The 12862-nt window shown below is 47.4% G+C and overlaps 1 protein-coding gene across 2 annotated transcripts in view; it reads right to left on the bottom strand.

The window, feature by feature from the left end:
- Kif1b (kinesin family member 1B) overlaps positions 1-12862 on the bottom strand; it is a 152246-nt gene that overhangs the window by 3623 nt on the left and 135761 nt on the right. For both annotated transcript variants that reach the window (XM_042695678.1, XM_042695675.1), the window contains 9 exons: positions 12055-12188; positions 11053-11114; positions 7996-8141; positions 7577-7816; positions 4894-4965; positions 2481-2602; positions 1164-1313; positions 660-852; positions 401-519 (listed from right to left, as the gene is read on the bottom strand). In XM_042695678.1, coding sequence (XP_042551612.1) covers positions 401-519; positions 660-852; positions 1164-1313; positions 2481-2602; positions 4894-4965; positions 7577-7816; positions 7996-8141; positions 11053-11114; positions 12055-12188 — 1238 coding nt within the window. The remainder of the gene's footprint in view (positions 1-400; positions 520-659; positions 853-1163; positions 1314-2480; positions 2603-4893; positions 4966-7576; positions 7817-7995; positions 8142-11052; positions 11115-12054; positions 12189-12862) is intronic.

The raw sequence follows: 12862 nt of genomic DNA, 5'->3' as shown, positions 1-12862 counted from the left end.
CTGAGCACTGGTCCTGAGCATTTTTGCTCAAAGCTATTGCTCTAACACTTTGAGCCACAGTTCCATTTCTAGCTTTTTTGGTAGTAAATTAGAGATAAGAGTCTCACAGATTTTCCTGCCTGGGCTAGCTTCAAACTGCAATCCTTAGATCTCAGCCTCTTGAGTACCTAGGATTACAGAATGAGCCACTAGTGCTCAGCCCACAACAGAAAAGCTGAAGCCTCATTACCACCCTTACAACCTCTAGGACTAAAAGCTAAGAAGAAAAAGGAGACCCAAGAACAGCTTCTTAGTTTCGGGTATGTTGGCAAATGCCCATAATCTCGGAGGAGCAAAAGTTCAGGGCCGGCCTGGGCTACACGATCAAGACCCTGCCTCCAAAAAACTAACAGCTTCTTACCGTATTGTGCCAGCAAGGAGTGGGTTAAAGGCATATAACCAGTCATTCATGTCTTTGTCATTGAGAGCTTGCAGAAGGACACCCCGGTGCTTGGTACACACAGCAAAGGTGTTAGGTGTCTGAAAGAAACAGGGAGGCAAGGAGGTTACTGCAGAAATGAGCCACGGTCACCTGACCGTCCGCGCCACACAACAGAATTCACAACTCTGAAGGGAAAGGGGAAGGTGTGTGGTGAAAATCCGAGAACAGCAGGACAGACCTTCACCATGGCCTGCTGGTCCTCGCTATACTCCACTTGCGCCGTGGACAGGTTAATGATGCCACGCTCCACCGGGTCCTTGTCGCTGTTATAGATGAAGACGTAGGGGCGACGGACCACGACGAAATGCTTAGCCCAGTTGCTGGACAGTGGCTCCTTGAAATTCAGGTATCCTTTCTTAGAGACCACTGAGCTAAAAGGACAAGGAGAGAAGTTACTTTCTCACATAAAGACAGTGACCATGACCCTCAAAATATGTCTCTCCCAGTCAAGTTCCCAAATTCAGCAAACAGGCAAATGATCCATTGGGCCTTGATTCTTAGTGGCCAAAGTAATTCAGCAGATCAGCAAGCTGCCGTAGGAACGTGCTACGCCAGGAGAGGATGCCGGAGGTCACAGCGGGGCAGGAGGCCAAGCTCCCCGCCTGCCACCACGTCAGTGCGCACTGGACAGCAACACACTCGCACAGGCTTGTGGTCTGTCCCAGGACAAGGCAGCACTCACCCTGGTCTAATTTCTTCAATATCTGGAACAAGATTGAGAAACTCATTTTTTCCTGCTCGGGCCAAATAAGGTGTCTCCACAGTTGGGACAATCTGAAACTGCTCCATTTCCGGACAGGGGCTAGAGGCCCTGGAGTTGGCTTCTGGGGTCCTTTAAAAGACAGAGGTTAGAGAAAGGTTCAAATGCCAGGCATGGTGGTGCACGCTGATAATCCCAGCACTTTCAGCCAGCCTGGCCTACCATAGTGAGACACCAGTTCAACGATCCCCAGCACTCATTTCAGTGACATCAAGGTGCCTGTGCACAGCCACCTTACCAGAGAGACGCACGCCTCTCTCAGGGCACCAGGGGCTCACATTAGTTTCAGAGAGCTCAGCTGAGAAGACAAGATGCTTTCCCAAAGCTAACACTGGATTCCAGCACGCAGAGGATGCTGGTGCCCACCCGGCCAGCCCCACGCCCTCCTCTAGGAACACAAACAAACCTGCCCTGCATCAGCCCCAAGGCCAGACCTGGGGCAGTAGTTCTCAACATGTGGTAACCTGACCACGAGCAGCAGCTCCATCTGGGAAACCAAGAAATTCAAGTCCCTAGCTGGACCCAGACCCCCAGAGAGGCCTGGGGTGGGGATTAGCCATTGTGCTTTACCATGCCTCTTACAGACTCTAGGCACTGCCTTAGGGAAGGCAGGAAGCAAGCAGATGAGGCAGGGCAGACCCGGCTGTACTGCTGACCAAGACTCATCCCAGCCGTTCGTGAGAAGGCAAATCCTCTGCTTTGTTGCTATGTGTGTCTCTACAGAACAGTTTGGCCTCTGATTCCAAGAAACTCATTTTCCTACTTCTTGAGTTGGTATACCTAAGATAGTATGTCAGGTTTAGCTAGCTTTTCTTTCCTGTGTGGTTGATAGCACCCAAATTTTAATAAAAAAAATTTTTTTTTCAGTCATGGGGCTTAAACTCTGGGCCTGGGCACCATCCCTGAGCTCTTCAGCTCAAGGCAAGCCCTCTATCACTTGAGCCACAGCGCCACTTCCGGTTTTCTGGTAGTTCATTGGACATAAGAGTCTCATGGATTTTACTGCCCAGGCTGGCTTTGAACCATGATCCTCAGATCTCAGCTGCCTGAGTAGCTTAGGATTACAGGTGGGAACCACGGGTGCCCTGCTTAATAAAATTTAATGAGAAAAGGCTCCAATACGTTTCTGAGCGCTGCCTAAGGGGGTGGTGCTGCCCTCGCTGAGAACCACAGCAGAGGAGAGCTGACATTTCCCCTAATTCGCAGACTGGTTTCTCTCCCTGAAACCTGGGCACTTACTTCTGATCCACAGAATTGCTTCTCGAGTCAACCAGAGAGGGGCAGGTGGAGGATGGAGTGAGGGTAGCACTGCTGAAACTGGACACAGAAGGGTCCCGTCCGATCGGAGAGACGTCAGACAACTGGAAATAAGAAGGACATAGCCAGTGAGCCTCAGCAGCAGGAAGCTACCTCTGCCGAGAGGGGCTTACATGACCAGCACCTCCCTTCTGTGCCTGCTGCAGAAGGCCACTAAAGAAAACAAGCCTGGCCGGGCATTGGCGGCTCACGCCTGTCATCCTAGCTACTCAGGAGGCTGAGATCTGAGGATGGCGGTTCAAAGCCCGCCCAGGCAGGAAAGTCCGCACGACTCTTATCTCTAATAAACCACTCAGAAAACCAGAAGTGGCGCTGTGTCTCAAGTGGTAGAATGCTCGCCTTGAGCTGAAGAGCTGAGGGACAGTGCCCAGGCCCAGAGTTCAAGCCCCACGACCGACAAAAACAAAACAACAACAAAAACAACAACAACAACAAAAAAACAAGAAAACAAGCCTGCAGACAATATCAGAAGATAAGTGTTTCATGTTCTGAATCATGACATTTTCAAAAGGGGGGCTGGGGACAGTGTAGCTCAGTGGTAGAATGCTTCCAGGCCCTGGGTTGTGTCCCTGCATAGCAAAGCAGACAGATAGAACCCATACCCCTCGACATTGACAAGGTTGACAAGGCTGCCTTAGGCCTCTGGCATGGAGTCAGTAAGTTCATGCGCATGTGCATGGGGCACTCCCAGCATGCCAGGAGTTGTTCTACAATATGACCAGGAACTTCCTCTCGTGGAGAAAGTAGACACTAAATCCCTCCACAAGACATTTCTTCTCTTTTTCTTTTGGGTAGTTCTGAGGTTTGAACTTAGAACCTTATACTTGCTAGGCAGGTGCTCTGCCACTGGAGCCACTCCACCAACACTCTTTGGGTTATTTCCTGTGGCAGGGCTTTATGCCTAGAATGTCATCCTTCTGTGTGTGCTCCCCTGAGTTCTAGGACAGCAGGCGTACACTGCTGAGTTCAGCCATGGGTTGAGATGGAGTCTTGTGAACTTTTTTGGTTCAGGTTGGCCTTGAACCATGATCCTCTGATTTCTACTTCCCAAATAGCTAGGATTTCAGGTTTAAGCCTTCCTGCCTGGCTCAATAAAAATCAAAAAGAATCAAACAGTAGTAAGTGCTACAGCAAAAAAGGAAGAGTTAACAGTGGGATGTAGAAAGTTCCAGCGAGCTGCCAGTTTGCCCTGAGTGGTTAAGGAGGTCCAGCTCAAAGAGACAAACTTGGAACAAAAAAACATGGAAGCATAAAGGGAGCCAGGCATGAAAATATCTAGAAGGAAAGGCAGGGTGCCAGTGGCTAATCCCTGTAATCCTAGCTACTAAGGAGGCTGAATCTGAGGAGTGAGATTTGAAGCCAACCCAGACAGACAAATCCAAGAGATTCTTTTGGTGGTGGTGGTTGGGGGGCAGTCCTGGGCCTTGAACTCTGGGCCTGGGTTCTGTCCCTAAGCTCCTTTGGGCTGTTTTTTTTCTTTTTGCTTATGTGGTGTGGAGGAATCGAATCCAGGGCCTCATGCATGCAAGACAAGCACTCTGCCACTGAGCCACCTTCCCAGCTGGGCTGGTTTTAAACTGCAATCCTCATGAGTAGCTAGGATAATAGGCATGAGCCTCCGGCACCTGGCTCCAAGAGACTCTTATAATAATTAGCCAGCATAAAAAGCTGGAAGCGGAGGTGTGGCTCAAGAGGTAAAGTGACAGATCAAGCCCACAATATCCATCCTCCCTCCCCACAAAGCGTATCAGGACAGAGGCTCTTCCAGGAACATTAAGTGTTCAAGTCCCAGATGGAATGAGCTGGCACACGCTGACTAGGACAGAGGAGATGACAAAGCTTTTTCAAGCATCTCACTCTCTGTGGAAGGCACTGAACTATGTGTCACTTAGAGCCTTAGCACTTCCTTGTTTGCTGTTACACAATTCATCATTTCCTGCATATCCTCTAAGGGGGTTCAGAGAAAAAACAATGTCTCCCTTTTGATTATCACCCCAAGAGACACAGAAGTCAGCATACTCACACTGAACATTCAGAACACAATACAAGGGCAACATGTCATACATCTTTTAAAAAAACATTTTTCTTTTACATATTACATTAAGCTAGTTGGTTGGAGGTAAGTCTCATGGATGTGTGGATGTGTGCACAAGCTGGCTTTCAACTGTTCTCCTCAGATCTCAGACTTCTGAGTAGCTGGGATTACTGACATGAGCCACCAGAGCCCCACTGTACCACATACTGAACACAACACTCTAACGTCAGCAAATGCTGGGGACAGGAAATCTGGGCTACTCCACTGGCTAAAAATGACGGTCTCCAGGTGCTCACTCACCTTGCAGTCACTGATGCTGCTGTGGACCTGGTTGAATTCTCGGTTGAAGGTGTGGGTGAGAAGCTGCAGGCACTAGAGAAAAGAAAGAAGTCTAAACTGACAACTTCCATGACTACACAAAGCCCTGGGTGGAAGGCAGGAGGGGAACGAACAGGCTTTAAAAATACTGGGCTGCTTGGCTCTAGGAGCTCACGCCTATAATCCTAGCTACTAAGGAGGCTGAGATCAGAGGATCATGGTTCAAAACCAGACTGGGCAGCGAGAGTCTCACTCAGTGAGACTCTCTCTCTCCTGATGGTTGTGGGGCTTGACCTCAGGCCCTGGTGCTGTCTCCTAGTCTCTTTGTGCTCAAGGTAGCACTTTACCACTTGGGCCACAGTGCCCCTTCTGGTTTTTGAGTGGTTAATTGGAGGTGAGTCTCATGGGGAATTTTCTGGCTGGCTTTGAACCATGATCGTCAGATCTCAGCCGCCTGAGTAGCTAGGATTACAAGTATAAGCCTCTAGTGCCCAGCATTCCCACCTCCCACCCCCCCATCCTAGGGCTTGAAATAAGGGCTTTGGCTTTGTCCCTGAGCTGTTTGAACTTTTGCACTCAAAGCTAGTGTTCTACCATTTGAGTCATAGCACCACTTCCAGTTTTCTGGTGGTTAATTGGAAATAAGATCTCATGGACTTTCCTGCCTGGCCTGGCTTTGAGCTGTGATTCCCACATCTCAGGCTCCTGAGTAGCTAGAATGACAGGCATGAGCCACTGGCACCTGGCTTTCCATGAAACTCTTATCTCCATTTAATCATCAAGAAGCAGAAATTAGAGTTATGCCTCAAGTGGTAGAGTGCCATTTTTTGAGTGAAAAAACTCAGGGACCGCATCCAGGCCCTGAGTTTAACCCTAGGATCAAAACCTAAACAAAACCAAAAAATCTTAGGCTGGGACACAGATATTGTCCAAGCTTGAGAAATTAACTATAAACATCAAGGAAAGCTAGTGTATCTATGCAATAAAATTAATGGTTTGATATAAAGAGCCTTGTGTGTGTGTGCCAGTCCTGGGGCTTGAACTCAGGGCCTGGAAACGGTTCACTTCTGGTTTTTTGGTGCTTAATTGGAGATAAAAGAGTCTCACAGACTTTCCTGTTTGGGCTGGTTTTGAACTGCGACTTCAGATCTCAGCCTCCTGAGTAGCTAGGATTACAGGCATGAGCCACTTTGTGTTGGAGCCACAGCTCAGGTGCAGAGCACCAGCCAACAAATGAAGGCAAGTGTCAGATACCAAGTTTGAGACCTGGTCTTGGATGTCTCTCCCTTTTTTTTTTTGGTCAGTCCTGGGCTTGCACTCTGGGCCTGGGCGCTGTCCCTGGGCTCTTCAGCTCAAGGCTAGTACTCTACCACTTGAGCCACAGCACCACTTCTGGTTTTCTGTTGCTTTATTGGAGATAAGAGTCTCACAGACTTTCCTGCCGGGGCTGGCTTTGAACCGCGATCCTCAGATCTCAGCTTCCTCAGTAGCTAGGATTTACAAGCATGAGCCACGGGCGCCTGGCTCCAACCCATTCTTAAAACTACAAAAATCAATTTGTGGCTGGGGACTAGTAATTGTAGCTAATCAGGAGGCTGAGATCTGAGGATTACCCAGGTCCTGCGTTCAATTCTCAGTTCCAGCACATAGAGCCAGATCCCTCCCGCCCTCCCCCCCCCCCCCCCCCCCCCCACACACAGAATTACTGCAAACACCATAGTTAAAAAGTGCTTAAGGGCTGGAAGTTGGCTCAGTGGTAGAGTGCCTGCCTTGCATGCATGAGGCCCTGGGGTCGATTCCTCAGCACCACATAAACAGAAAGAAGCCCAAAGTGGCGCCGTGGCTCAAGTGGTAGGGCACTAGCCTTGAGCTGAATTGTTAAGAGATAGCACCCAAGCCCAGAGTTCACCCCCCATGACCAAAAAAAAAGAAGTGCTTAAGAGGGACTGGGAAGGTGGCTCAGTGGTAGAGCGCTTGCCTCACATGCATGAGGCCCTGGGTTCGATTCCTCAGCACCACATAAGTAGAGAAAGCCAGAAGTGGCTCTGTGGCTCAAGTGGTAGAGTGCTAGCCTTGATCTGAAGAGCTGAGGGACAGCGTCCAGGCCTAGAGGCAAGGCCCCACGAGTGCCAGAAAAAAAAAAAAAAAAAAGAAGTGCTTAAGAATGTAAAACATCTCTTTAGTTGCAATTCACTCAGGCAGTAAAAGGCTCATATGTTAGATGGAAAATTTTTTCTAAGCCAAGTAGAAGACTATTCTGTTTCTAAAACAGGGAAAACACAAAGTCCTCTGATTTTCCTACTTCCTTTTCAGCCATCTGCCTCACATTTCTACACCTGAGAGTCACCCGCAAGAACCTTTGCTTGTCACCCACAGTTTCAAGCCTATGGGTAGGATTTGAGTGTCATTTGCTTTTCTTTTATCGTTTCTTTTCTTTTCTTTTTTTTTTTTTTTGGGGTCCAGTCATGGGGCCTGAACTCTGGGGACTTTCCCAGCCCCTATCATTTCTTTTCTATTGTGATTAAATAATGAATGTTATTTTCTGTTATGTGCAAGTATAGGCCTTGGAACCAGTGGCTCTCAAAAACAAAGGACTCATAATAGATGAGTAAGAGAACGGGTCCGGGCCTCAGGTGGGCTGCTCAGCAGCAGGAAGGGTGCCCACCTTGGTGGCCAGCTCCTTCTCGCGGTCCACCAGGCTTTCGATGTCTGTTGAGTCGTAGCCGCTGCTCTCGCTGGGGGTGACAGCACTTTCGAAGGTGGTGGTTGAGATCTGAGAGGAGATGCTGGTGGAGGTGCTGAGGGTCCCACTGCTGAGGCTAGGGGACAGTGAGTCGCTCAGGGACTTGGGGATACTGTCACCAAGTCTGTCACGCAGCAGCAGGAAGTGGCGGGTTTTTTCCACCTGAGAAGACCAACACCACTACCTCAGCAAACAAATTTCAAATAGACTTTAATAAGTCTACTACTACGCTTGCATCATCTCAGAAAACTGAGAAGCCATGGTGACACGGAGAAGGCGGGGAAGGCCTGTGAGCATCTTGCTCCAGCATCCTTGCCCTGGGCCCCTCCTGCCCCTTGTACCTCATGCAGCAGCTCCAGCTTCTCCAGCTCCCACTGGTGTTCCAGGATGAGGCTGTCTCCACGAGGCCGCCAGCCTGCTAAGTTCTCTTCTCCCCGCACGTATGCCACCGAAGTATCCAAGACTTTTCGCCTCCTTCTCTGCATACCTATGACAAGAAGGAACATTTTTTTTTTCTTTTTGTCGGTCACGGGGCTTGAAGTCAAGGCCTGGGTGCTGTCCCTGAGCTCTTCAGCTCAAAGCTACAGCTCTACTACTTGAGCCACAGCACCACTTTCTTCCGGTTTTCTGGTGGTTCATTGGAGGTAAGAGTCTCACGGACTTTCCTGCCCAGGCTGCCTTTAAACCATGATCCTCGGATCGCAGTCTCCTGAGTAGCTAGGATTACAGGCGTGAGCCACCAGCGCCCTACAAGAAGGAACTTTTTTGCCAGTCATGGGGCCTGAACTCTGGGCCTGGGCAATGTCTCTCAGCTCTTCAGCTCAAGGTTAGCACTCTACCACTTGAGCCACAGCACCATTTCTGGCGTTTTCTGCTTATGTGGTGCTGAGGAATCGAACCCAGGGCCTCATGCATGCAAGGCAAGCACTCTACCACTGAGCCACATTTCCAACCCAAGAAGAAACATTTTTAACTTCTCACCCCTCCCCCCCACCTAAATTGGTTAGAACAAAATATTAAGTCAGGTGCTGGTGGCTCACACCTATAATCCTACTCAGGAGGCTGAGATCTTAGGAGTGAGGTTCAAAGCCAGCCAAGGCAGGAAAACCTGTAAGACTCTTATCTCCAGTAAAATATTAAAAAAAAAACAAAAAACTACCAAAAAGCTGTGAGTGGAGCTGTGGCTCAGATGGTAGAGTGCTAGTCTTGAGCACAAAAAAGTTCAGGAACAGCATCCAGGCCTTGAGTTCAAGCCCCAGTACTGGCATGCACACACATGCGTACACACACGCGTGTGCACGTGCGTACACACACACACACACACACACACTACTAATTATATGTGACAATTTAAGTTTGGTCTCAAGATCTAAGGAACGTGTTTTAAAAGTTTTCCTTATTAATAAAATTCTTACCTTTCTCCCACTGCAAATCACTAAAGTTTTTCCTTTTCTTTCTTTTTTTTTTTGGTCGGTCATGGGGCTTGAACTCTGGGCTTGGGTGCTGTCCCTGTGCTCTTCAGCTCAAGGCGAGAGCTCTACCCCTTGAGCCACAGCGCCACTCCCAGTTTTCTAGTGGTTTACTGGAGATAAGTCTCACAGACTTTCCTGCCCGGGCTGGCTTTGAACCGTGATCCTCAGATCTCAACCTCCTGAGTAGCTAGGATTATACGTGTGAGCCACTGGCACCTAGCATTTTCCTTTTCAATTTTTTTTTTGGTGCCAATCCTGGGGCTTGAACTCAGGGCCTGGGCACTGTCCCTGAGCTTCTTTCGCTCAAGGCTAGCGCTCTACCACCTGAGGCACAGCGCCACTTCTGGCCTTTTCCATTATGTGGTACTGAAGAATTGATCATGCATGCTACACAAGCACTCTTTCACTAAGGCACATTCCCAACGCTGTTTTTTCTTTTTATAATGTTGTGTATATGGATATTCAGAGCCAGGTTCTTATACCTGCTAGATAAGTGCTCCACCATTAAGCTATTTCCTTAGCCCTGAATTTGAATTTCTAACAATGTCCCAGGGGAAGCTGATACTATTTCTGTTATGTTAAATTGCCAACTTATCCTTGGGTTATGGCGAGAGGAATAATTATAAAATTTTCCAAATCAAATTCACTCTAATTCACTAGAATCTCTTTTCTTTTTCTTTTTTCTTTTGTCGGTCATGAGGCTTGAACTCTGGGCCTGGGCGCTGTCCCTCAGCTCTTCAGCTCAAGGTGAGCCCTCTACCACTTGAGCCACAGCATCACTTATGGTTTTCTGAGTGGTTTATTATTGGAGATAAGAGTCTCATGGAGTTTCCTGCCTGGGCTGGCTTTGAACAGCGATCCTCAGGGCTCAGCCTCCTGAGTAGCTACAATTACAGGTGTGAGCCACTGGCACCTGGCCTCGAATTTCTTTTCTTTTCTTTTTTTGGGGGTCCGGTCATAGGGCCTGAACTCTGGGCCTGGGTGCTGTCCCTCAGCTCTTCAGCTCAAGGCTAACGCTCTACCACTTGAGCCACAGCGCTACTTCCGGCTTTTTTCTTTTTTGCTTATGTGGTGCTGAGGAATCGAACCCAGGGCCTCATGCATGCAAGGCAAGCGCTCTACCACTGAGCCACCTTCCCAGCCCCCCCTCGAATTTCTTATAAAATTTAATATCTCACATTTTATTTGGTAAAACTTTGATAATCACCTTATTTAAAATTAAACAATGTTGCACCTTACCATCACCACCACAGGTTTGTCAGTAAAAACAGTTTCTAAAATAGTTTTCTTTGGTAAGAAAAATACCACTGGGTACCAGTGGCTCACATCTGTAATCTTAACTACTTAGGAGGCTGAAATCTGAAGATCTAGGGTCAAACCCAGCTCAATCAAGAAAGTCTGTGAGATTTTTTCTTTGTCTGTCATGGGGCTTGAACTCTGGGCCTGGGTGCTGTCCCTCAGTTCTTCAGCTCAAGGCTAGCGCTCTACACTTGAGCCACAGCATCACTTTCAGTCTGTGAGATTTTTATCTCCAATAAACCACTCAAAAAAGTTGGAAGTGGTGCTTTGGCTCAAGTGGTAGAGTGCTTGCCTTGAGCAAAAGCCAATTAACAGGTTCAGAGTTCAAAAAAAAAAAGAAAGAAAAGAAAAAGAAAATATCTATCCTACATGGGCACACTACAGTTTTGGATTTTTTCAGTATCTATGAAGCAAGTGATATAATAATATCACCTCCTCTATTCTTTTTTTTTTAATTTAATTTAATTTTTTTTTTGTGAACATATTGTACAGACGGGTTACAATTACATGGGCAGGATAATGCATACATTTCTTATCAAGCATTGCAGCCTCCTCCTTTGTTTACCCTTCACATCCCTTCCCAGCCTCCTCCCCTACCCCCCACCTCCTCTATTCTTAACAGCTTACCTGGACTACCTGTATCTGCCATCTTGCATAAGCTGAGTTCATAAATTCCAGTGACCCGATTACTGTTTGAAAATAAAATGGAACAACTGCTTAATTTCCTTATAGCAGAAGAGCAGGAACAGTTCCCCTCTGTCTCCTCTGCAGGGGCTGCAACGCACTCTCAGGTATCATGGCCAGCATTTCTTTTTTCCTACTCCAAACTTGTAGTTTGTCTTTGCTTAATCTTTGGACTACTACTATTTCAACAGAATGAATAAAATAGGATGATGAATAGAAAAAATTTAAGTACAGATGTATAAACTAAAAATTCTTTTCTTACCAAAGGACATAGGGGATAAGGGGAAAAGACTGACCGGAGCAAACTGATACACAGTAAGCCGCGGGGACGGCGATAAGGAAGGGAGCAACTCTTCCATTGGGTCACAGTAACAGAAAATTCTTGTTTTATCATTATTCATTTTTCCATACTATTCTTGTTGACATATTCATGTAATGTCTTTTTTTTTGGTCGGTCACGGGGCTTGAACTCTGGGCCTGAGCGCTGTCCCTCAGCTCTTCAGCTCAAGGCTAGCGCTCTACCTCTTGAGCTACAGCGCCACTTTGGTTTTCTGGTAGATTATTGGAGATAAGAGTTTCACGGACTTTCTTGCCCAGGCTGGCTTTGAACCGTGATCCTCAGATCTCAGCCTCCTGAGTAGCTAGGATTACAGGCGTGAGCCACCAGCGCCCGGCTTTCGTGTAATGTCTTAAATGGGCATAATGCATCTTAAGAACAAAACTCCAATGGTAATCTATAATAAATATTAAGGGCATCAATTGGTCCTTGCAAAACTGTTTCCAGAAGTGTTCATTATGTAACATTCCTCCTGCCTTCACTAACTCATCCATCCACCCATCAATTTTATTAAATGCCAGCATGTGAGTCACTCCATTTCCCACATGGTTTAAGAGCAGCAAGCTGATTCTGTTGTAATGGGCAAAGAAACTGGAAGCTAAACTTACGAGTCTGGTGACTTTGAGTAGCCACTGCCAAAGAGGCTGCGCAGAGAGCGTGGTGGTGAGATCTTGGCATCTCGGGAATAGAAGACCATGCACACATCCTTGGTGATGACAGCTGGCTGGATGCAATGATCCAGCTGAAAGAAGGTAAGAGTGCAGCTGAGTAAATGCAGACATAGTACTGGGGCTGAAGGCTTGCCACAGTGAATTTGCAAAGCTAGTCTCAGATGTGAGATAGGAGGGTTTCCCTTCTACCAATGATGTCAGTCGCTATTCAACAAACAATAAATGCAAGGTCAGTTGGTGCATGTGATAGATTACTTATTTTCCTCTAAGATTAAATGCTACTTAAACCCTATTAACTCTTTTTAATAGGCACAAAGCTAATGCAACAACATAGAGGCAGTAAGAGGCAGAACAAGAAACTGAACTTAAGGCAGGCCAGCGCCAGGGTCTGTGCTGTGAAAGCACTACCAAGCTCCATCACAACCATGCAAATGGGTAATTTTCTTAAACTCCTGCATTTTTCCAGGAATGGTGACTGGGCCACGTGCTGGCAGCTAGATCCTAGCTATTCAGGAGGCTGAGATTTGAGGATCAGTTAGAAGTTGAGTCCAGGCAGGAAAATCTGTAAGATTCTTAACTCCAATAAACTACTTAGAAAAAGTCAGAAGTGGGGCTGGGAAGGTGGCTCAGTGGTAGAGCGCTTGCCTTGCATGCATGAGGCCCTGGGTTCGATTCCTCAGCATCACATAAGCAAAAAGAAAAAAAAAGCCAGAAGTGGTGCTGTGGCTGAAGTGCTAGCCTTGAG

This window comes from Dipodomys spectabilis, unplaced genomic scaffold (assembly GCF_019054845.1).
Source record: "Dipodomys spectabilis isolate Male_0828 unplaced genomic scaffold, ASM1905484v1 ptg000188l, whole genome shotgun sequence".
Taxonomy (NCBI): domain Eukaryota; kingdom Metazoa; phylum Chordata; class Mammalia; order Rodentia; family Heteromyidae; genus Dipodomys; species Dipodomys spectabilis.
This window is presented reverse-complemented; position numbering and strand designations above follow the sequence as displayed.